This window comes from Lupinus angustifolius, chromosome LG03, assembly GCF_001865875.1.
Source record: "Lupinus angustifolius cultivar Tanjil chromosome LG03, LupAngTanjil_v1.0, whole genome shotgun sequence".
Taxonomy (NCBI): Eukaryota; Viridiplantae; Streptophyta; class Magnoliopsida; order Fabales; family Fabaceae; genus Lupinus; species Lupinus angustifolius.
Window position 1 is genome coordinate 22,596,205 of NC_032011.1, and position 25,385 is coordinate 22,621,589.

The 25,385-nt window shown below is 30.8% G+C and overlaps 3 protein-coding genes across 3 annotated transcripts; 2 read left to right on the top strand and 1 right to left on the bottom strand.

Moving 5' to 3' along the window:
- LOC109342442 (ATP-dependent RNA helicase DEAH12, chloroplastic-like) lies at nt 4,650-8,439 on the top strand. Its single transcript, XM_019580425.1, has 3 exons — nt 4,650-5,607; nt 6,158-7,835; nt 8,435-8,439. Exons 1-3 carry the CDS (start codon nt 4,669-4,671, stop codon nt 8,437-8,439), a joined length of 2,622 nt encoding a protein of 873 aa, XP_019435970.1. The 5' UTR covers nt 4,650-4,668.
- On the top strand, nt 12,150-18,869 carry LOC109343684 (ATP-dependent RNA helicase DEAH12, chloroplastic-like). The gene is made up of 3 exons (XM_019582099.1): nt 12,150-13,107; nt 13,658-16,787; nt 17,421-18,869. The coding sequence occupies exons 1-3, from the start codon at nt 12,169-12,171 to the stop codon at nt 18,632-18,634; spliced, it is 5,283 nt and encodes a 1,760-aa protein (XP_019437644.1). The 5' UTR covers nt 12,150-12,168; the 3' UTR covers nt 18,635-18,869.
- LOC109342617 (protein MIZU-KUSSEI 1-like) lies at nt 24,413-25,179 on the bottom strand. The gene has a single exon (XM_019580560.1). It carries the CDS (start codon nt 25,176-25,178, stop codon nt 24,429-24,431), a length of 750 nt encoding a protein of 249 aa, XP_019436105.1. The 5' UTR covers nt 25,179; the 3' UTR covers nt 24,413-24,428.

The window sequence follows — 25,385 nt, forward strand, 5'->3', positions numbered from 1 at the left end:
TAGTATTCAATTTATATACAATTTCTTGATTTTATAATTGATCTTATGTGTACCTGTATTAATTTATAGCTTGAAATATACTAATAATTTTTTAAATCTTTGTGTATTAATTTTACTACGATAATATATTTCTCCGAATATTAATTTCATTAATATTGACATATTGTTTCTTAGAAGTCTTCTTCTCCTTTCTATACCAAATGATTTGATGAGCTATTATTATGTGATATTTTTTGTAATATATTTGAAAAACACATTAAGTTGCGATTTGACAGGATATTTTTTCTGATAATTTTAATCAAAATAATAAAAATAGTCTAATAATTGATTTGTTATTCTTATATATTCCTAATTAAAATACATATATTTTCCATGAATATATCTACTATTGTTATATTTTAATTAAATAATATAATGATAGTAATTAAAATATTTTGAAAATTCTCATTCGTTATATTCTCATATGTTATATTAATATATATTCAAAAATTGTTAAGATTTTTAATCTTCTTAATCTAATATCTTTAATATTCTATTTATGTTATACTTATCATTATTACTATCTTAATATTGTAAAAGTAACATTGTAATATTAGAAGCAAACACTAAATCCGAAACAAAATATATTTACCATGAGTGTTGCCTAAAATTGAAGAATAAAAATAAGTCAAACAAAATATAAATCAAATATGTGTTATAATACATACAACTTTGTAAATCTTATGATTATTTTTAAGAAAATAGAGGTAAAAGAATCAATTATGTAATCACAATAAAATCAAATCAAGGACATAGTTTTTCAATAATTTTAATAAAAATAAGACTATTATTATATTAATTTCAAATTGTGACTTATTATATTTTATAGTATTCAATTTATATAAAATTTCTTGATTTTATAATTGAGCTTATGTGTACCTGTATTAATTTATAGCTTGAAATATACTAATAATTTTTTAAATCTTTGTGTATTAATTTTACTACGATAATATATTTCTCCGAATATTAATTTCATTAATATTGACATATTGTTTCTTAGAAGTCTTCTTCTCCTTTCTAGTAACAGTCAACCAATTTCCGTGAGTGAGTTTGAGAGTAGAAGATGATAGATTTGCTAAATAAAATAATGAGTCATTATGTTTGTATTTTTAAACAAATAGTAAAAGATAGTTTTAATCATGTTTGTAAGGTTGTATAGTAAGAGGTGATGAGCTCTTGGAGGGAAAACTTTGCATAAGGTATTGACATGTGTCCCTAAGAAGCAAACTTTGCATAAAGTATTGATATGTGTCCCTATAAGAGTTTTTTTGTTATATAATAAATAGATAGATATCATATTTTTTTAGTGCAAAACAATATATGAGTTATAAACCTCTCTTATTTATATACCATGGTACACGACATAAACAAAAGTACAAAAAAACCAAACGTAAATAAGATTAGCCCCCAACACTTAAAAAATGAAGATTATTTATCACAACTTCCGCCCACTTATATCTAGACATGTAAATTTAATATATTACTTTTGTATAATAAAATAAAATATTATTTTTTATTAGTTAAAAAATACTGATTGATCCGGAACATAGAATATAAAATTTAAGAGTTAAAGAATCCCTCTTCACACTTACATAAATAAGCAGCATCAAGACAAACTTATCGATAAGTATTCTCCAATCATCAATAAAAAGTTATGATATTTCTTAAAGAATATAATATATATACACTAAAACCAATTCAAAAGATTTACGCGGTATATTATTTATCATTTATTTATATTAATTTTTTTAAAAAGTCAATAACAATTAAAAATAAATAATAGACTAACAATATATAAAAAAATTCCCATGCATATTTTTTTTTCTCTTTCTAAAAAGAAATATTAGCTCGAGAACTAAAAAGTTGATCATATATGAGGGAACTGCCTATACGTCCTAGAACAAATCAAAGCTACTTTTATAAATGACAAACACTAACAAGTTGAATATATTATTACTTATACCATTTATTCTTTATGTTTAATAATTATTGACTAATAATTTAAGTGATGAAATAATTATGTATAAATTTTTATATTGATAGTATATACATATTTCACTAAAAAAAGTAATGGTTTAAATTATGTATATAGTATATGAATCACGTTTGAAGAAAAAAAAATGCAGTGGATCAGCCACTTAATAATATATTGGAATTTTCATAAGTTGTTTGTAAATCAATGATTTTGATTGTGTATTCCATGTGTATAATGTTTTTTTTGTTTCTTACCAATATTCACACTGGAAACAATTATGTTCAAGCCGGAATATCGACGAGTAGGTGGGGTAGTGGATCAACCACTTAATGACTATATTGGAATTTTCACAAGACAAAACCTTCTATATAATGGGGTGGCGAGCTAATGACAGAAGACAATTTACGAGATTTTTTTTTGTATTTATAATAAAAATATTATTTTATTATAAATAAAATTATAAAATAAACATATTGATTTTCTTTTGGTTTATGTAGCACTTGTTGTAGAGGATCTTTACCTGAGACAAAAAAGAATCCTCATTGGATATATATGTCATTGCATTTGCATTTAAAATTGTTATATCATATAATTTTATTTTTATTTTTATATTCTATGTAGTATTGTAAAGTATTTTAGACATATTTCATTCTTTATCCTGACTAATGGTTTACTATAGATAAATGTAATTTATTAAATAAAATATGGTAATTTGTGAAGACAATTCTAAATAGTATAAGAGTCAATACATATTCATTATTTTTTGTCAATTACAAACTACATTATTAATAATTCCAAGAAGATGTTTAAATCACTCTTATAATATTTTTTTAATTATAATGAATATACATTAACTCTTATACTATTTGGATTTATCTTTTCAATATACTATATTTGTTTAACTTAATCACATTCATCAATCTTCTTTGTTTAAGAAATACATTTATATCTTCTATATGAATAGTCATTGTAATATATTTATATAATGAGGTATGATTTATCTAGGTTTAAAAAATGAAAGGTAACTTATATAACTTTACTAAAACTCAAGCTATATCAGAATAATTTATCTAAAATTTATCGTTTTCAATTCCAAGCCTAATGGGATACTGTTCCTAATGGAATTAGTTAGGTAAAATGTTATTCGAAAGTTTATATGTTAAATTATTTCAGACTCTTATCACTTTTATCTAAACTTGGCTTATGGAGATTTAATTAGTCACTAGTCACAGCTCACGATAAATTTGTTTCTTTAGCATTAGAAAAATATATATATATATATATATATTAATATAAAAGTTTTAAATACTTTTAATTTATTATTTATTATTCATTTTTAATTATTATAGATATTAGACTTTTTTTTATTATAGTAAATCTTATATTCCTCATTAAAGTAAAAAACTTTATTTAAAATAGAGAATAAAATATTTTCTAATACCAGAAGATAACTTATCTACTTAAACTAGTAAAAATATGACACACGTTTTAAAATTATTTTTATAGAAAATATTAGATAAGACAAATATTATAATTTTAATGACTTGATGAGATAATTTATTTCTTTATATAAGGAGAATACTTTATTCTACTTAAAATATTAGACTAGATTGGAGTAAACTAAATTCAACCCAAAATCACATTATCTGGAATAAATTAGATAGTATTAAAAGAAGAGACTTAAGATACATACAATCAAATAGAGAGTGGGTTGCACACAAATATGTGTTTGACATACAATAAAAGCCACTACAAAACACAAGCTAAGTATTAAATATGTTCTACTCCATAAATATGTCAAAATAAGTTTTAGAAATAAAAAAAATCAAGAACCAATTAATGACTAAATTCTCCAATAGCAAGAAAATAAAAAAAACCCTACTTTACAAAAAAATAAAAGATTCCACCAATTATATGCATTTATGGATTGGGTGGATATATGTTTTTTTGTTATTGGTGGAGATATGTTCAATCTATACTATTTCTAGTGTAATAACTTAATAACAAATTTATTTGTCTCTATACCCATCCCAATCATAATATATATAATATTATTTACTTATGGATTCTATTATGGAAAATATTATTGGGTGGATATATGTTTTTTTGTTATTGACGGATTCTGTTATGGAAAATATTATTTACTTATCATCACCTTTTTTCAAATAATTATTAATTAACTCAAAATCTTATATCTTTTTAGGTTTAATAAGCCATAGCTCACTCTATCTTTTCATTAACCCATCCAATAATATGAAGTATCTCTCTCCACTTATATATATAATATTTGATGAAATATCAAAAAGATATAGATCATACTTTAATGAACAAATGAAATAACTTATATGTCGAGAATATACACTATTCCGGTAACTGTAAACCATGTATGAATTTGAATTGAAAATATATTATGGATTAGAATAACTTAAATCCACCCCAAAAGCAGATTATGAGAGATAGTGTGAGAAAACTTTTTAGAATCAGAGAAAATCTAGCATAAGAGATTAAAAAAATAATCCTTTCTATTTTTGGCCAACAAATGAAGTATTTAAAAAATCGATTTTGATTTGATAGAAATTAATATAAATAGAGAGTGTGTGTGACGAATTTCGAAGATACAAACTCATCACACTATCAAAAAAAACTTTCACACTATGAACACTTTCAACCAACCAAGTAGCGGTGTCACCACGCGCCACCACAACTTCAATTCCCACCGTCAATCACCATCACAACAACCACCACCACCACCACCTTCTTACGGTGTTCAAACATCTCATCCCCCACACAACTCGTTCCACCACTGGAATCCTGGTGTCAGTAACCCACCGGACAAGACCTCCACCCTCCGCCGTCCAAATTTCGACATCACCCTCCGCACCGGCCGCCGCTCATTCCGGCGAGATGAATTCTTGGCGCTAATCTCCGAATGCGACTTGAAGCCGGAGTTCAAGTCCTTTCCCGCTTCCGACCGCATCGCCGGCGTGATCGGTTTCCGGCAGTGGTGCGACGCCTTAGACGCCGTCGTTTGGTTCTGGAAGACTCGCCTGAATGAAATTCACGATCTCATGCCGGAACTCACTTCGTATGTTATAGTACCTTCGGATATGAACGAACTCGAACGTAGATTGAAAGCCCTATTTACTTACCACGTGAAGTGTTTGATGAATGAAGGGAAAGAGGTTAAACGATTGAACGTTGAAATCGATCGATTATCGAAAGAGATTGATAGTTTTTGTAAGGTACTGAGTAAACCGTTGCCAATTCCGGTTTATAATCAGAGAGTGGAGAAGAAGAAAGGGCTTGTAGCTGAGAAGAACCTAATTGAGAAGAGAATAAGAGAATTTAAGAATGCAATGGAGTGTTTGGTTAAGAAATTTGAAGAAGAGGAAGAAGATGATGATGAAGAAGAAGGGAAGAATAATAAGGTGTTGGAGGATGAGGAAAGTGTTGTTTCTGTGTTTAAGTTTGAAGGAAGATTGGATTGGAAAAAGGTTCATTGCATGATCATGAGAGAAAGGAAGAGACTTGAACAAGGGTTACCAATATATGCTTATAGGAGTGATATTATTCAGCAAGTTCATTCTCATCAGGTATATTGTCATTTTTTTATGATTTATGTGTTTGTTTCTGAATGATTTATAATCATAATGTTACAGATATATTTTGAATATGTGAACTTTCTAGTGTGTTTTTGGATGAGTTGCTTTTTTGTGTGTGTTTATACTTCGGAATGAATTGTAAATCAAAACATTACAAAGAGATTTTGAATGTGATTACTCTAGTTTGAGTCAGGGATTGGTGCAACATGGGGCGGGTCTTCCTGCTCAATTTGGATTAGTTGGGTCCAATGTGGCTCTCGAATATTGAGGTTGTGTTGTAAAAAAAAGCTAATGTGAAGGACTGAGAAAAGTTGGTCTTATATTGAGAGATTGATACTTGTCAAATTTTCACAAAATTTAATAATTTTTGGGCTCTGTATTAAGTTTTGCTTTTAAAGTTTGCAACTTTGTGTTTCTATTGTTGATTTCTTGTGTGGTTTATGCACACAAAATAACTTACATAGACAGTGAATGCTATGAATTGTGTTGTTAGATTTATTGTTTTTATGGATGTTTTTCTGACTAGTGTTTGTTTGTACAGGTAACAGTGTTAATTGGAGAGACTGGCTCTGGAAAGAGTACACAGTTGGTACAGTTCTTAGCTGATTCGGGTGTTGGTGCTAATGAGTCCATTGTATGCACCCAACCTCGTAAAATTGCTTCCAAATCGGTGTCTGAAAGGGTACAGGAAGAAAGCAGTGGATGTTATGGAGACAACACTATCAAGAATTATTCTACCTTTTCATCATCAAAGTGTTTTGATTCCAGAATTACATTCATGACAGACAACTGTTTATTGCAGCACTATATGGATGACAAGAATCTGTTTGGGGTCTCGTGCATCATAATTGATGAGGCTCATGAAAGGAGCTTAAATACTGATATCTTGTTGGCAGTGATCAAGAATTTACTCAGTAGGAGGGTTGACATGCGGCTTATCATTATGTCTGCTACAGCTGATGCAGAGCAGCTATCTGATTATTTCTATGGATGTGGAATTCTTCATGTGCTTGGGAGAAACTTTCCAGTGGATGTGAAATATGTTCCTTCTGACAACATGGAACATTCTGGTTCTGCTGTTATTATTGCCTTGTATGTGTCTGATGTTGTCAGAATGGCAACTGAGATTCACAAAACAGAGAAAGAGGGATCTATCCTTGCCTTTCTGACCTCACAGGTAGAAGTAGAGTGGGCCTGTGATAAGTTTAGAGATACCTCTGCAGTTGCTTTGCCCTTACATGGAAAACTTTCGTCTGAAGAGCAATTTCATGTTTTCCAGAATTACTCTGGAAAAAGAAAAGTGATATTTGCAACAAATCTTGCAGAGACATCACTTACGATTCCTGGTGTTAAGTATGTGATAGATTCTGGGTTTGTTAAAGACTGCCGGTTTGATCCTAGCAGTGGGATGAGTGTACTTAAGGTTTGCCGGATCAGCCAGAGTTCTGCTCTTCAACGGGCTGGTCGTGCTGGGCGAACTGAGCCTGGTAGGTGCTATAGACTGTACTCAGAAGATGATTTTCAGTCTATGGAACCAACCCAAGAACCTGAGATTCGGCGAGTTCATCTTGGTGTAGCAGTTTTGAGGATCCTTGCTTTAGGAGTGAAGAATGTGCAGGAATTTGATTTTGTGGATGCTCCAAGTTCTAGATCTATTGAGATGGCGATCAAGAATCTAATTCAACTAGGAGTCATTACACTGAACAAAAATGTTTATGGATTAACACATGAAGGCAGATGCTTGGTAAGATTGGGGGTTGAACCTAGGCTTGGTAAACTCATTCTTGGCTGTTGCCGTTATGGTATGGGTAGAGAAGGCGTTGTCCTTGCTGCTTTGATGGCCAATGCCAGCACAATATTTTGCAGAGTTGGTAATGAAGATGATAAGCAAAGATCCGATTGTCATAAAGTTCAATTTTGCCACTGTGATGGTGACCTCTTTACTCTACTCTCTGTGTACAAGGAATGGGAAGCTTTGCCTCGAGACAGTAAGAACAAATGGTGTTGGGAAAACAGCATCAATGCCAAATCAATGAGGAGATGCCAAGACATTGTTGTGGAGTTAGAATCTTGTCTTGAACGTGAACTATGCATTGTTACTCCAAATTACTGGCATTGGAACCCTTATAAGCCCTCTGATTATGATGAGTATCTGAAGAAGGTTATACTAGCTTCACTTGCCGAGAATGTAGCCATGTACTCTGGATGTGACCAACTTGGTTCTTATATATTCCTAATTAAAATACATATATTTTCCATGAATATATCTACTATTGTTATATTTTAATTAAATAATATAATGATAGTAATTAAATATTTTGAAAATTCTCATTCGTTATATTCTCATATGTTATATTAATATATATTCAAAAATTGTTAAGATTTTTAATCTTCTTAATCTAATATCTTTAATATTCTATTTATGTTATAATTATCATTATTACTATCTTAATATTGTAAAAGTAACATTGTAATATTAGAAGCAAACACTAAATCCGAAACAAAATATATTTACCATGAGTGTTGCCTAAAATTGAAGAATAAAAATAAGTCAAACAAAATATAAATCAAATATGTGTTATAATACATACAACTTTGTAAATCTTATGATTATTTTTAAGAAAATAGAGGTAAAAGAATCAATTATGTAATCACAATAAAATCAAATCAAGGACATAGTTTTTCAATAATTTTAATAAAAATAAGACTATTATTATATTAATTTCAAATTGTGACTTATTATATTTTATAGTATTCAATTTATATAAAATTTCTTGATTTTATAATTGAGCTTATGTGTACCTGTATTAATTTATAGCTTGAAATATACTAATAATTTTTTAAATCTTTGTGTATTAATTTTACTACGATAATATATTTCTCCGAATATTAATTTCATTAATATTGACATATTGTTTCTTAGAAGTCTTCTTCTCCTTTCTAGTAACAGTCAACCAATTTCCGTGAGTGAGTTTGAGAGTAGAAGATGATAGATTTGCTAAATAAAATAATGAGTCATTATGTTTGTATTTTTAAACAAATAGTAAAAGATAGTTTTAATCATGTTTGTAAGGTTGTATAGTAAGAGGTGATGAGCTCTTGGAGGGAAAACTTTGCATAAGGTATTGACATGTGTCCCTAAGAAGCAAACTTTGCATAAAGTATTGATATGTGTCCCTATAAGAGTTTTTTTGTTATATAATAAATAGATAGATATCATATTTTTTTAGTGCAAAACAATATATGAGTTATAAACCTCTCTTATTTATATACCATGGTACACGACATAAACAAAAGTACAAAAAAACCAAACGTAAATAAGATTAGCCCCCAACACTTAAAAAATGAAGATTATTTATCACAACTTCCGCCCACTTATATCTAGACATGTAAATTTAATATATTACTTTTGTATAATAAAATAAAATATTATTTTTTATTAGTTAAAAAATACTGATTGATCCGGAACATAGAATATAAAATTTAAGAGTTAAAGAATCCCTCTTCACACTTACATAAATAAGCAGCATCAAGACAAACTTATCGATAAGTATTCTCCAATCATCAATAAAAAGTTATGATATTTCTTAAAGAATATAATATATATACACTAAAACCAATTCAAAAGATTTACGCGGTATATTATTTATCATTTATTTATATTAATTTTTTTAAAAAGTCAATAACAATTAAAAATAAATAATAGACTAACAATATATAAAAAAATTCCCATGCATATTTTTTTTTCTCTTTCTAAAAAGAAATATTAGCTCGAGAACTAAAAAGTTGATCATATATGAGGGAACTGCCTATACGTCCTAGAACAAATCAAAGCTACTTTTATAAATGACAAACACTAACAAGTTGAATATATTATTACTTATACCATTTATTCTTTATGTTTAATAATTATTGACTAATAATTTAAGTGATGAAATAATTATGTATAAATTTTTATATTGATAGTATATACATATTTCACTAAAAAAAGTAATGGTTTAAATTATGTATATAGTATATGAATCACGTTTGAAGAAAAAAAAATGCAGTGGATCAGCCACTTAATAATATATTGGAATTTTCATAAGTTGTTTGTAAATCAATGATTTTGATTGTGTATTCCATGTGTATAATGTTTTTTTTGTTTCTTACCAATATTCACACTGGAAACAATTATGTTCAAGCCGGAATATCGACGAGTAGGTGGGGTAGTGGATCAACCACTTAATGACTATATTGGAATTTTCACAAGACAAAACCTTCTATATAATGGGGTGGCGAGCTAATGACAGAAGACAATTTACGAGATTTTTTTTTGTATTTATAATAAAAATATTATTTTATTATAAATAAAATTATAAAATAAACATATTGATTTTCTTTTGGTTTATGTAGCACTTGTTGTAGAGGATCTTTACCTGAGACAAAAAAGAATCCTCATTGGATATATATGTCATTGCATTTGCATTTAAAATTGTTATATCATATAATTTTATTTTTATTTTTATATTCTATGTAGTATTGTAAAGTATTTTAGACATATTTCATTCTTTATCCTGACTAATGGTTTACTATAGATAAATGTAATTTATTAAATAAAATATGGTAATTTGTGAAGACAATTCTAAATAGTATAAGAGTCAATACATATTCATTATTTTTTGTCAATTACAAACTACATTATTAATAATTCCAAGAAGATGTTTAAATCACTCTTATAATATTTTTTTAATTATAATGAATATACATTAACTCTTATACTATTTGGATTTATCTTTTCAATATACTATATTTGTTTAACTTAATCACATTCATCAATCTTCTTTGTTTAAGAAATACATTTATATCTTCTATATGAATAGTCATTGTAATATATTTATATAATGAGGTATGATTTATCTAGGTTTAAAAAATGAAAGGTAACTTATATAACTTTACTAAAACTCAAGCTATATCAGAATAATTTATCTAAAATTTATCGTTTTCAATTCCAAGCCTAATGGGATACTGTTCCTAATGGAATTAGTTAGGTAAAATGTTATTCGAAAGTTTATATGTTAAATTATTTCAGACTCTTATCACTTTTATCTAAACTTGGCTTATGGAGATTTAATTAGTCACTAGTCACAGCTCACGATAAATTTGTTTCTTTAGCATTAGAAAAATATATATATATATATATATATTAATATAAAAGTTTTAAATACTTTTAATTTATTATTTATTATTCATTTTTAATTATTATAGATATTAGACTTTTTTTTATTATAGTAAATCTTATATTCCTCATTAAAGTAAAAAACTTTATTTAAAATAGAGAATAAAATATTTTCTAATACCAGAAGATAACTTATCTACTTAAACTAGTAAAAATATGACACACGTTTTAAAATTATTTTTATAGAAAATATTAGATAAGACAAATATTATAATTTTAATGACTTGATGAGATAATTTATTTCTTTATATAAGGAGAATACTTTATTCTACTTAAAATATTAGACTAGATTGGAGTAAACTAAATTCAACCCAAAATCACATTATCTGGAATAAATTAGATAGTATTAAAAGAAGAGACTTAAGATACATACAATCAAATAGAGAGTGGGTTGCACACAAATATGTGTTTGACATACAATAAAAGCCACTACAAAACACAAGCTAAGTATTAAATATGTTCTACTCCATAAATATGTCAAAATAAGTTTTAGAAATAAAAAAAATCAAGAACCAATTAATGACTAAATTCTCCAATAGCAAGAAAATAAAAAAAACCCTACTTTACAAAAAAATAAAAGATTCCACCAATTATATGCATTTATGGATTGGGTGGATATATGTTTTTTTGTTATTGGTGGAGATATGTTCAATCTATACTATTTCTAGTGTAATAACTTAATAACAAATTTATTTGTCTCTATACCCATCCCAATCATAATATATATAATATTATTTACTTATGGATTCTATTATGGAAAATATTATTGGGTGGATATATGTTTTTTTGTTATTGACGGATTCTGTTATGGAAAATATTATTTACTTATCATCACCTTTTTTCAAATAATTATTAATTAACTCAAAATCTTATATCTTTTTAGGTTTAATAAGCCATAGCTCACTCTATCTTTTCATTAACCCATCCAATAATATGAAGTATCTCTCTCCACTTATATATATAATATTTGATGAAATATCAAAAAGATATAGATCATACTTTAATGAACAAATGAAATAACTTATATGTCGAGAATATACACTATTCCGGTAACTGTAAACCATGTATGAATTTGAATTGAAAATATATTATGGATTAGAATAACTTAAATCCACCCCAAAAGCAGATTATGAGAGATAGTGTGAGAAAACTTTTTAGAATCAGAGAAAATCTAGCATAAGAGATTAAAAAAATAATCCTTTCTATTTTTGGCCAACAAATGAAGTATTTAAAAAATCGATTTTGATTTGATAGAAATTAATATAAATAGAGAGTGTGTGTGACGAATTTCGAAGATACAAACTCATCACACTATCAAAAAAAACTTTCACACTATGAACACTTTCAACCAACCAAGTAGCGGTGTCACCACGCGCCACCACAACTTCAATTCCCACCGTCAATCACCATCACAACAACCACCACCACCACCACCTTCTTACGGTGTTCAAACATCTCATCCCCCACACAACTCGTTCCACCACTGGAATCCTGGTGTCAGTAACCCACCGGACAAGACCTCCACCCTCCGCCGTCCAAATTTCGACATCACCCTCCGCACCGGCCGCCGCTCATTCCGGCGAGATGAATTCTTGGCGCTAATCTCCGAATGCGACTTGAAGCCGGAGTTCAAGTCCTTTCCCGCTTCCGACCGCATCGCCGGCGTGATCGGTTTCCGGCAGTGGTGCGACGCCTTAGACGCCGTCGTTTGGTTCTGGAAGACTCGCCTGAATGAAATTCACGATCTCATGCCGGAACTCACTTCGTATGTTATAGTACCTTCGGATATGAACGAACTCGAACGTAGATTGAAAGCCCTATTTACTTACCACGTGAAGTGTTTGATGAATGAAGGGAAAGAGGTTAAACGATTGAACGTTGAAATCGATCGATTATCGAAAGAGATTGATAGTTTTTGTAAGGTACTGAGTAAACCGTTGCCAATTCCGGTTTATAATCAGAGAGTGGAGAAGAAGAAAGGGCTTGTAGCTGAGAAGAACCTAATTGAGAAGAGAATAAGAGAATTTAAGAATGCAATGGAGTGTTTGGTTAAGAAATTTGAAGAAGAGGAAGAAGATGATGATGAAGAAGAAGGGAAGAATAATAAGGTGTTGGAGGATGAGGAAAGTGTTGTTTCTGTGTTTAAGTTTGAAGGAAGATTGGATTGGAAAAAGGTTCATTGCATGATCATGAGAGAAAGGAAGAGACTTGAACAAGGGTTACCAATATATGCTTATAGGAGTGATATTATTCAGCAAGTTCATTCTCATCAGGTATATTGTCATTTTTTTATGATTTATGTGTTTGTTTCTGAATGATTTATAATCATAATGTTACAGATATATTTTGAATATGTGAACTTTCTAGTGTGTTTTTGGATGAGTTGCTTTTTTGTGTGTGTTTATACTTCGGAATGAATTGTAAATCAAAACATTACAAAGAGATTTTGAATGTGATTACTCTAGTTTGAGTCAGGGATTGGTGCAACATGGGGCGGGTCTTCCTGCTCAATTTGGATTAGTTGGGTCCAATGTGGCTCTCGAATATTGAGGTTGTGTTGTAAAAAAAAGCTAATGTGAAGGACTGAGAAAAGTTGGTCTTATATTGAGAGATTGATACTTGTCAAATTTTCACAAAATTTAATAATTTTTGGGCTCTGTATTAAGTTTTGCTTTTAAAGTTTGCAACTTTGTGTTTCTATTGTTGATTTCTTGTGTGGTTTATGCACACAAAATAACTTACATAGACAGTGAATGCTATGAATTGTGTTGTTAGATTTATTGTTTTTATGGATGTTTTTCTGACTAGTGTTTGTTTGTACAGGTAACAGTGTTAATTGGAGAGACTGGCTCTGGAAAGAGTACACAGTTGGTACAGTTCTTAGCTGATTCGGGTGTTGGTGCTAATGAGTCCATTGTATGCACCCAACCTCGTAAAATTGCTTCCAAATCGGTGTCTGAAAGGGTACAGGAAGAAAGCAGTGGATGTTATGGAGACAACACTATCAAGAATTATTCTACCTTTTCATCATCAAAGTGTTTTGATTCCAGAATTACATTCATGACAGACAACTGTTTATTGCAGCACTATATGGATGACAAGAATCTGTTTGGGGTCTCGTGCATCATAATTGATGAGGCTCATGAAAGGAGCTTAAATACTGATATCTTGTTGGCAGTGATCAAGAATTTACTCAGTAGGAGGGTTGACATGCGGCTTATCATTATGTCTGCTACAGCTGATGCAGAGCAGCTATCTGATTATTTCTATGGATGTGGAATTCTTCATGTGCTTGGGAGAAACTTTCCAGTGGATGTGAAATATGTTCCTTCTGACAACATGGAACATTCTGGTTCTGCTGTTATTATTGCCTTGTATGTGTCTGATGTTGTCAGAATGGCAACTGAGATTCACAAAACAGAGAAAGAGGGATCTATCCTTGCCTTTCTGACCTCACAGGTAGAAGTAGAGTGGGCCTGTGATAAGTTTAGAGATACCTCTGCAGTTGCTTTGCCCTTACATGGAAAACTTTCGTCTGAAGAGCAATTTCATGTTTTCCAGAATTACTCTGGAAAAAGAAAAGTGATATTTGCAACAAATCTTGCAGAGACATCACTTACGATTCCTGGTGTTAAGTATGTGATAGATTCTGGGTTTGTTAAAGACTGCCGGTTTGATCCTAGCAGTGGGATGAGTGTACTTAAGGTTTGCCGGATCAGCCAGAGTTCTGCTCTTCAACGGGCTGGTCGTGCTGGGCGAACTGAGCCTGGTAGGTGCTATAGACTGTACTCAGAAGATGATTTTCAGTCTATGGAACCAACCCAAGAACCTGAGATTCGGCGAGTTCATCTTGGTGTAGCAGTTTTGAGGATCCTTGCTTTAGGAGTGAAGAATGTGCAGGAATTTGATTTTGTGGATGCTCCAAGTTCTAGATCTATTGAGATGGCGATCAAGAATCTAATTCAACTAGGAGTCATTACACTGAACAAAAATGTTTATGGATTAACACATGAAGGCAGATGCTTGGTAAGATTGGGGGTTGAACCTAGGCTTGGTAAACTCATTCTTGGCTGTTGCCGTTATGGTATGGGTAGAGAAGGCGTTGTCCTTGCTGCTTTGATGGCCAATGCCAGCACAATATTTTGCAGAGTTGGTAATGAAGATGATAAGCAAAGATCCGATTGTCATAAAGTTCAATTTTGCCACTGTGATGGTGACCTCTTTACTCTACTCTCTGTGTACAAGGAATGGGAAGCTTTGCCTCGAGACAGTAAGAACAAATGGTGTTGGGAAAACAGCATCAATGCCAAATCAATGAGGAGATGCCAAGACATTGTTGTGGAGTTAGAATCTTGTCTTGAACGTGAACTATGCATTGTTACTCCAAATTACTGGCATTGGAACCCTTATAAGCCCTCTGATTATGATGAGTATCTGAAGAAGGTTATACTAGCTTCACTTGCCGAGAATGTAGCCATGTACTCTGGATGTGACCAACTTGGTTATGAAGTGGCACAAACTGGACAACTTGTTCAACTACATCCATCTTGTTCATTACATGTATATGCTCAGAAACCTAGTTGGGTGGTTTTTGGTGAACTTCTTTCTGTTTCTAATCAATATCTGGCATGTGTAACTGCTTTTGACTTTGACTCATTGTACAACCTCTACCCTCCTCCCCCTTTTGATGTATCCAAGATGGAAAAGCGGAAGTTACAGATGAAGAGGTTGACTGGTTTTGGATCTATTCTTCTCAAGCGATTTTGTGGGAAAGGCAACAGTAGTGTGCTTCGTCTGGTATCTCGGATAAGGAAAGCTTGTATGGATGACCGTATTTTTATTGAAGTCAATGTTGGCCAGAATTACATTCAGTTATATGCCACTTCACATGATATGGAAACTGCCCTTGGATTAGTTACTGATGTTTTAGAATATGAGAAAAAGTTGCTTAATACTGAATGTATGGAAAAATGTTTGTATCATGGTTTCTCTCCTTCTGTAGCTTTGTTTGGGTCTGGTGCTGAGATAAAGCATTTGGAACTTGAGAAGTGTTTCTTGTCTATTGATGTCTGTCATCCAAACATAACTGCAATTGATGACAAGCAGCTCTTGATGTTTTTTGAGAACACCTCTGGTGATATCTGTTCAGTGCAGAAGTTTACATGCAAGGCGGAGTATTCTGAAGAGAGAGAAAAGTGGGTCAAGGTAACATTTCTCTCCCCTGATGCTGCCGAAAGAGCTGCTGATCTAGATGGAGTGGAGTTTTGTGGCTACCCCTTGAAAGTTGTCCCATCACAAATTGCTGTGGGAGGAGATAAAACATTTTCATTTCCTGCTGTTAAAGCAAAAATTAGTTGGCTTCGTAGGCCTAGCAAGGGGTTTGGCATTGTTAAATGTGACATAAATGATGTCAATTTCATCTTGGGAGATTTCTATAACCTTGCGATTGGAGGGAGGTATGTTCGATGTGAAGCTAGCACAAAGAATGCAGACTGTATTACGATACGTGGGATTGACAAAGATCTCTCTGAAAGTGAAATTTTAGATGAACTAAAAGCTGCTACAAGTAGAAGGATTCTGGATTTTTTCTTAGTCAGAGGAGATGGCATTCTAAATCCACCATGCAGTGTCTTTGAAGAGGCACTTCTAAAAGAAATTTCCCCCTTTATGCCTAACATAAACCCACACATTAGTTCTTGCAGAGTTCAGGTGTTCCCACCGCAGCCAAGGGAGACATCCACGAAAGCTTTAATCATTTTCGATGGAAGATTACATTTAGAGGCAGCAAAAGCTTTGGAGCAAATTGAAGGGAAAGTATTGCCTGGATGTTTTTCATGGCAGAAAATAAAGTGTGAGAGGATGTTCCATAGCTCCTTGATATTTCCTGAACCGTTGTATAGCGTAGTTAAGGATGAACTGGAGAAAGTACTTGCAAGGTTAAAAAATGTGAATGGTATGTTATCATCTATTCCTTTTCTTTTACACATGCTTTCCATGCCTCTGTTTTAAATGCTAAGCCTGTTACTAACAAATCTACATGATTGTAACTTGGTGTTCTTTAAATTAAAATGCCATTGAAGCATTTTAGTTTTATGTTTTATAATAAAAGTTGCTGTGGTCAGTTTAATTTCTGCAACATGTTCACAATATTTGGCTTACAAAACTTTTGGGGCCCTTCTCTTTTTAATTATTTTTAACAGTTTATGCATTATACATAGTTTTGATTTTGGTCCAGTGTCCTCACTGCTGCATGAACATGATATTTAACCATTTGATGTTTCTACTTTCTACTACAGTAGTTTAATTTGTGTTGATTACTCCAATGCTGCTGCACTTTCTTGTTTACAAATAATATTTGGAACTTTTAACATTGACCAAATTGAGTGAGTTAAATGGAAGTTTTTTACATGCTATGTTTCTGAGTTTCTTTAAATTTTAAGATGTTTTAAATTATTGTTATAAACCGGTCCGTCCATGGTTTTTGTTGGAAGTCTATTTAGATTCTGAGATAAATTTATTGCAATATCTTTTATATATTTTCTTATTTTAATTTGACCAATGACAATCATTAATTTTCTTATTCAAGGTGTTGAGTTGATCCTAGACAGATTTACTAATGGTTCCCGCCGAGTGAGAATAACAGCCAATGCCACAAAGACAGTTGCAGAAGTTAGGAGACAGCTGGAAGAACTATCAAGAGGGAAAACCATTGAACATGAAAACCTCACCCCTATAGTTGTACAGCACATGTTGACCAGAGATGGCTTTAATCTTAAAAGCTCATTACAGGAAGAGACCGGTACTCATATTTTTCTTGACAAGCACACCCTGAGTATACGAGTGTTCGGTCCCCCGGACAAGCTTGCTTTTGCTCAGCAGAAGCTGGTTCAATTGCTACTCTCTCTCCATGAAAGGAAGCAGTTAGAAATCCATCTTTTAGGGAGAGATCTACCTCCTGACCTAATGAAGCAAGTGGTTAAGAATTTTGGTCCAGATCTCCAAGGGCTAAAAGAGAAGGTACCTGGGGCAGATCTTATACTCGACACACGCCGCCAGATTATCTGTCTTCGTGGCAACAAGGAGCTGAAACCAAGAGTGCAGGAAATAATTTCCGAGACTGCACATTCATGTGACTCTTTGGTTCAGAGAATTCACGATGGGCCTACTTGCCCAATTTGCTTGTGTGAGGTTGAAGATGGAGTGCGGCTTGAGGGCTGTGGTCATTTGTTCTGCCAGTTTTGTCTGGTGGAGCAATGTGAATCTGCTATACGAAACCTAGGCAGCTTCCCGATATGTTGTGCTCACGAGGGCTGTGGACATCCCTTTCTTATTGCAGATTTGAGATCTCTCTTATCCCATGTTAAGTTGGAGGAACTTTTCAAGGCTTCTTTGGGAGCTTTCGTGGCCTCAAGTGGAGGAACCTACAGGTTTTGCCCATCTCCTGACTGCCCCTCGATTTATCGTGTTGCTGATCCCGATACACCTGGTGAGCCATTTGCTTGTGGGGCATGTTACGCAGAGACTTGTACCAGGTGCCACTTAGAGTACCATCCATATGTTTCATGCGAGAAATATCGAGAGTTCAAGAAAGATCCCGACTCATCGCTGAAGGAGTGGTGCAAGGGGAAAGAACATGTTAAGTGTTGCCCGGTGTGTGGGTTTACAATTGAGAAGGTGGATGGGTGCAACCACATAGAATGCAAATGTGGAAAACATGTGTGCTGGGCTTGCTTGGAGTATTTTGAAAGCAGTGATGATTGTTACAACCATTTGAGAAATATACACATGACCATCATATAAATGTCCATTTGTGCACTAAATAACTTAATATTCAAAGTTTAGTTTTGTACATTAACTTAGCAATTTGTACAGAATAGCTTTTTTGTACAGTAAGTTAATTCATAGAACTTGTATACTTCTGTCTTTTCTGGCGTCTGATTTAGCTCTATGAAAATTCTGTAAGATTATGTAAAGAAAATTGCAAATAGTTGTGATTAATAATACCAGTGCAGTGATTTTATCTTATGTTTATTTATTATGATGTTACAGAATTAGGATATAATTGTTTTTTATTAATAATAATTATAATTGGTTAAAATGTGTATATGAACAATCTTAGTGTCAATAACAATACTTATATATATTGCATATATTTTTCTTATTTTTCAAGGTATAGCATGTTTAATTTTTTTCAAAGCATGGCATGTTTAATGCAGGGAGATCTTTTACTATTACATTCTTGTGAAAAAAGGGTGTATTATTTTTGCTTGTCCAATATAAAACAATTTGCTTATAATCATTGAGGATGCTTCAAATGTTTTTTCCCTTCCAACCTAACATATATATTAAATTAGTAAGAGAGATGACTCATTTATTCCGGGAATAAGTTAAAAAAAAGTTAATTTATATCTTAGCCATCTATTTTATATTGCTAATATATTAAACTGAGACAAGTAATGTCAAAAAGTGAGACTACTTCAGAATCAGAAGCTGCAAGTCTTTCCCCAAATCCAAGAACTGTTTCTGCATTTTAATAGATCACTATTTTATCACCCAACAAAAAAATATTAACTCCTCATCATGTCACCACAATGTAAAATTAACAAATGTGTTGGTCTTAGTGGTGTAAGGTTCTACTAGATCCCTAGAATGACCAAAATGTTAAAAGTTCAATTCCTGAGAGCGATACTTGTTGAAAAAGACATCCACATACCAAAAAAAATTAGTTCATAACCAAAAAGTGAGAGATATAGTTGATAATACAAAAAAATAAATAATGTACTTAACAAGTTACTACTACAATGCAGCCAGCAGGTAACACTGAGAAAAAGAATATGACCCCTCATATTTTAAAAGAATAAATGTTGAGTAACTCTTGGAGTAAAATATCTCATATTATTTTCCATATTAGTTACATTAATTATTTCTCACTATAAATTATAGATCATATTTCCATGAACTTTCCATTTAATGATGTGCATTCAAAATCGAGAGAAGAAATTGAACCCAAAATTTAGTGATATAATTGAAAAATAAATTTTAATTAAGTATTTAATTTCTAAAACATTATGTGGAAGAAGAAGGAAATGTTTCAATCTTTAATAAAAGAATTGAGTAATTTTTAAATTAATTTATAATCCTTTCTTTAATATCAAGTACACCATTTTTTTTGGTAAAACTATTTCTATTCATTAGCGAAAAGAGATTCCTAAAACAACATTATTTGTGGTTGAAGTGAAAGAGAGATAGAAAAAAAATAAAGATGTTGAGTTATAAATAGGGTATTGATGTTTTACTAAAAAGGTTGTAGAAATAATGGAATTCTTCCTAAGATACTATTATACCTTTACATGCATGTCTTGTATTAAATGGCTACTCTAAAGAGAAAATAAATTTGTTGAGGTAACACTAATAGTAATTAATAAGTGGATGGTACTCATTTCTCAATCCACCATACCCATTGAAGATGTAAATAACTAAATAAGTTGTTGAGATCAGACACATTATCTATGAAATTTTCTTTGGAAACATGTACCTTTTTACTCAGTTAAAATGGTAGAGCCATACATGAATCTTGATAAAGCAATAAAGAAAGAATGAGAAAATCCATGAAAAGAAAGCTTCTTGATGAATCAAGAAGTATGAGAGAAAATCATGAATGAGAAAATAAAAACTTTTTATATAAAATTGAGTTACAAGGAATAAGTGAATCACCAGTTATATACTACGATACTTAACTAATAACTGACTAGTTAATCGATTAATTAAACTATTAATTGATTAACAAAAACAATATTACAATTAACAAACTGAAATCAACTAACTACTTTAACACACTCATCATTTTAATCCTGCCTCTTCCAACATTATGATTATGACATACAAGGTAATAATTAATTGAATAGTTACCTAATTAAATTAATTAATATTTATATTAAATTACATTAATAATCCTAAGTTTTAGCGAAATTACATAAATTATTATTCTTTTTTACTTACTCAAACCACTCATAATGTGTACGCATATATTATATTAACTATCGATACAAGGAAATGAGTGCAATTTTTTAAACAAAAAAATGAATAGTGAATGTAATTAAGTTAAATTCTAACGATTCTTGGTGTAATTTACTTTTAATTAATTAGTTATACGCCTCTTCTTTAAATTGGTCATTTGTAAATTTTTATAGAATTTGATTATGAAACCACATATCTCTTTTGTGTATTTAAACAACATCCCCTTTAAATTATTGATGCATTTTGTAAGGAATTAAACATAGTTTTTACAATTTAATATGTTTTTGCTTCCCTTTATATTGTGTGCCACTCATCATTAGGGAATAGTAACAACATAAGTTTTAATATATACTATGTTGTTAAATATGACAATAATCATTTCTTACAACTTGATGGAGAAACTGAAATCCAATTTCGTTGGACCAAGCAAGAAGTTATCTCTCTTTTATTACTTATACATTTCCAAAAAATATAAATCCTACACAATAACAAATATTTGAATAATGCCGTTAGACATCAAATTGAAGATTATGAAGATGAATGCTCCTTGTTTCATATATTAATGATGACTATGAGAGAATTATATAGTATAATCATCATGGTCTCTAAAATTGGATTCTCAGCTTATGATTTAAATATGAATTGCTTAAGTTGTATGCATTGGTAAAAAAAATTCTCTAAGATTGCTTAACAGCAATAACAAATAATTAAGGAGAATCTAACGAGTAAATTATATCATAATAACAAATATCTGTCTTTGTACCTTAATTATATCATAATAATTAAAACATCAAAAGTAGCATTAACGAAACTTTCTAATGTCTCATTAAAGAATGTGGCATTCGAGTTAAAAAGCACTCACGAAAAAGCTAGCTCAAGCTTAAAGGGATATCCACCAATGATATTTAAACTATGATAACTTCTTCTAAATACTATACAATATCCTCTATTTATCTCAACTATTTTAAACCAACAATGCATCGGTCTAATATTATAAGGTTATGCTAAATCTCTATAATAACTAATATGTTAATAATTTGATTTCTATGAGTTATATTTATTGGGAGGGACAATCACATAATTGAAAAGGAAAAACTAAGGTAAAATAAAATCTTAATTATTTATTGACTAATTCTTTAATGGATGCAACTATTTAAATATAATAAGAATCCTAAACTAACTAGAGCCATACATGTGCATCATCTTAGTGCATAAGAAGATTCTACAACTACAAAATATTATTAGCTAAACTATTATTTAACTATCTAACTAAATAATCATCCATTATCCCTCTTTACAATTGGCTTAATGATACTCTTTAAGTTAGTTAGGTCCAAAAGCATGTTAGATTAACTTGTAAGTTAGCTCATAGATACAAAATAAAATAATTCTTCAACTTATAAGCCATATGTGACTACATCCAAGTACGTGGCCATGTGGGTTCTATTTGACATAACTAGGGATGACAACGGGCACGGGCGGGCACGGATAGTAGCTACCCGCTACCCGTTTTAAAATAGAAAAGTAATACCCATACCCGCCCGTACCCGTACGGGTACCCGTGAGCGGGTATTTGCGGGTAGTTCTGGGTACCCGCGGGTAGAACGGGTACCCGCGGGTTTCCTCTATTATAAATAATTCTTAAATTTTTTACTTCTATTGTGTTTCAAATAACATGAAACTTAATTATTTTTGTACTTTTGATTAAATATTTTGCTAAAATGCTAAATTTATTGGTGGTTTCCATTTGTGTGATTTTTTCTTCTCATTTTTTAAAAAAATAATATATATTTTATTTGTAAAACATGTGTGTTTCTATACTTTCTATAATAATATTTGTAGGGTGTTTCATCACCAAACTCATTAAAATATGTAAACAAAGTAAAAGGAAAAAATATACATAGTGTAATAAATGTTAGAATAATATATTTTTTATTTTAAATAAATATAATATATTAATTATCTAAATAATGGGTACCCGCGGGTACGGGTACCATAATACCCGTACCCACCCGTATGTACTACGGGTATTTTTAAAAACCCGTTTATAATACCCGTGGGTACCCGTTTGTGACCCGTACCCGTGCCCGTACGGGTTTTACCCGCGGGTACGGGTTTTTTTGCCATCCCTAGACATAACTAGCTTAATTATAAGCTAATTAGAGCTTATAAGTTAGTTTGAAACTTATAACATAATTGAAAGCTTATAAATTAAGAGCGAAAGAGAAGAAATCATGACTTTATCATAAGCCTTTGTTATATAAGTCACAAGTCATCTCCAAGTGACTTATAAGACCATATTTTATAATCATTGTCAAATAAATCTATTGACTAACTTATAAATTAATTAGGGTTTTTCTCAAGTTAACCAATGATTTATAAACCTTTTTACCAAATACAACAAAGTAGCTCAATTTTCACAAATAAACTATTTGAGTGACTTATAAGTTACTTGATCATCTATCACTTATGTTTTAAAAACAACAATCTTCTTATCAATAGTTATTTATGTAAAAGGGGTGAGAAAAAAATAATACTTCCTATCCTTTTTTGTTAGGTATTTCTTTAGGGGGAAAAATTAATTCTTTCGTATTTTTCTATTTAAGAATGAAAACATTAATAACTAGTTTTTTCAATTATGCTATTAACATTAATATATAATTTTGTAGTAAGAGAAATGGTTAGTGGAATAATATCAATAAGGAGAGATTATAGAATAACTATAAAAAACAAAAACAAAATTTTATAGAAATTAGCTATATTAATTACAATATTGTTGTGTGTGTTTATGTTTTAAGATATAGTGGATAACAGGGATGGGGTATGTGAGAACAACATATTTGTATAGTGTTCTTGTTTCAGCTATTTGGGTATCATTAATCATTCATCTTTTGTTTGAGCGAATTTAATACATGAAAGATGAGAAAGAGTAAATTAAGCCATAATAATATTTGGAATATTTTTTATAAGCAATAATAATAGAAAAACTTAACTAAAACATTCGTAATAGTCTACTCAGTAATACTTTAATATTGTTTGGACTAAAACATTGCAAAACATAAATTAAATTCATAATCATTGTCAGAATAAAGTTTTTCTTCAGTACCGAATAGATAAGTGTTATAAAATAACAAAAAGAAAATAATATGATATGACATAACATTTTTTATATTAATAAAAAAAAAAAGAAACAAAAACTTGTTTCTCTCTCCCGTACCGGATATGATCCTTATTCAAGATAGAAGAGAGGAGGAAAAAAATGCTATATGCTTCCAAATTCTCACAGCCTGGTCTTGTGAAACACAACCAAGAAAAAGGAAGAAAAACATTTTGTAAAAGAAATTAAAATTACATATGAAAGCCATGCCACACATGCCATGTTAGTTCTGGCTTATAGGCACAACTCAAAAAGGTTATAAGATGAAAGTTTAGACAACTTGGAATATATAGTTTTTTTTTTTTGTATTATCAATAGTATCTTCTCACTTTTGGATAAGGAACTAATCATTTTCGGGATTCGTGACTGCCCATACCATCAAGTGTTGCTATGAGGAATAGTTAATAAACAAGATTATAATCATCTTGACTGAAAAAGAAAAATACTAAGCTCTTGACCAATGCTTCCTTCAGGATCAATCAAATGAAAAGATTCACAATTATTAGATTTAGAAGAACCACGAACCCTTTGAAAATTTGCTCTAAGGTACATAAGTTCATCCTCTTCCTGAAGCTCCTTACCATTATTTATAACACCAGTTCCAACTTCAACAAAACTCATCAAACTCAATGCTTCAAAATCAGAATTTGAAGGTCTTCTTTTAACAGCATACCCTACTTTTCTTCCATTACAATACATAGTCCAAAGTGGTGTAGAAAATAACAAGTTATTGTTGTTGCAACTTTTGTTAGTGCTACTTTCCAACACTATTCTAAGTGTTCCTCCTCTCATTTCCTTTGCTAAGATACTTGTAGGAACAGCTAGTTCTAGAAGGAGAATTGGGTTGGTAGAGTTTTTATTTGATTGAATACAAAAACATACCTTTCCTTTTCTATAACCAAATATAGTGCCAGTGATTGTAGTACTAGAAGATGACATAAGTAATGGACTACATTTGTTGTTGTTTTGACAAGACTTTTTTGATTTTGTGTCTTGTTTTTTTCCTTCTTCTTCTTCTTCTTCTTCTATGAAGGTGCAATTGCATGTAGGGATTAGAAGTTCCATTAGAGAACGTAGCAATCTCCATGATCTAACTTGTTTATGACAATCCACTGTGGTGACACCATTGGTTATGTTTCTAGCACCAATATTTGTGCTTGTGTATGCCATATTTTTTTGGTACCACTGTGTTTTGTGTATGATTTCATTAGGGCTAGTTTATATAGCGATAGGAAAATCATTTATTGTCCCAAACTGTGTCTTAAACCATGTTTTGGATCAATGATATTGAAGCAAAAATAAGAAAGTAATAAATATTTAATTTTTTTTATTGAGATGATATATTTTATTAGTTGTGAATAGTTTTGAAATACAATT

What these genes read in the sequence shown, in the direction of transcription:
- LOC109342442 (XM_019580425.1), top strand. Translation starts at nt 4,669, where the DNA reads ATGAACACTTTCAACCAACCAAGTAGCGGTGTCACCACGCGCCACCAC. An exon ending in AGCAAGTTCATTCTCATCAG is followed by an intron (nt 5,608 to 6,157) that starts GTATATTGTCAT and finishes TTGTTTGTACAG; the next exon opens with GTAACAGTGTTAATTGGAGA.
- LOC109342617 (XM_019580560.1), bottom strand. Translation starts at nt 25,178, where the DNA reads ATGGCATACACAAGCACAAATATTGGTGCTAGAAACATAACCAATGGT.
- LOC109343684 (XM_019582099.1), top strand. Translation starts at nt 12,169, where the DNA reads ATGAACACTTTCAACCAACCAAGTAGCGGTGTCACCACGCGCCACCAC. An exon ending in AGCAAGTTCATTCTCATCAG is followed by an intron (nt 13,108 to 13,657) that starts GTATATTGTCAT and finishes TTGTTTGTACAG; the next exon opens with GTAACAGTGTTAATTGGAGA. An exon ending in AAGGTTAAAAAATGTGAATG is followed by an intron (nt 16,788 to 17,420) that starts GTATGTTATCAT and finishes TTCTTATTCAAG; the next exon opens with GTGTTGAGTTGATCCTAGAC.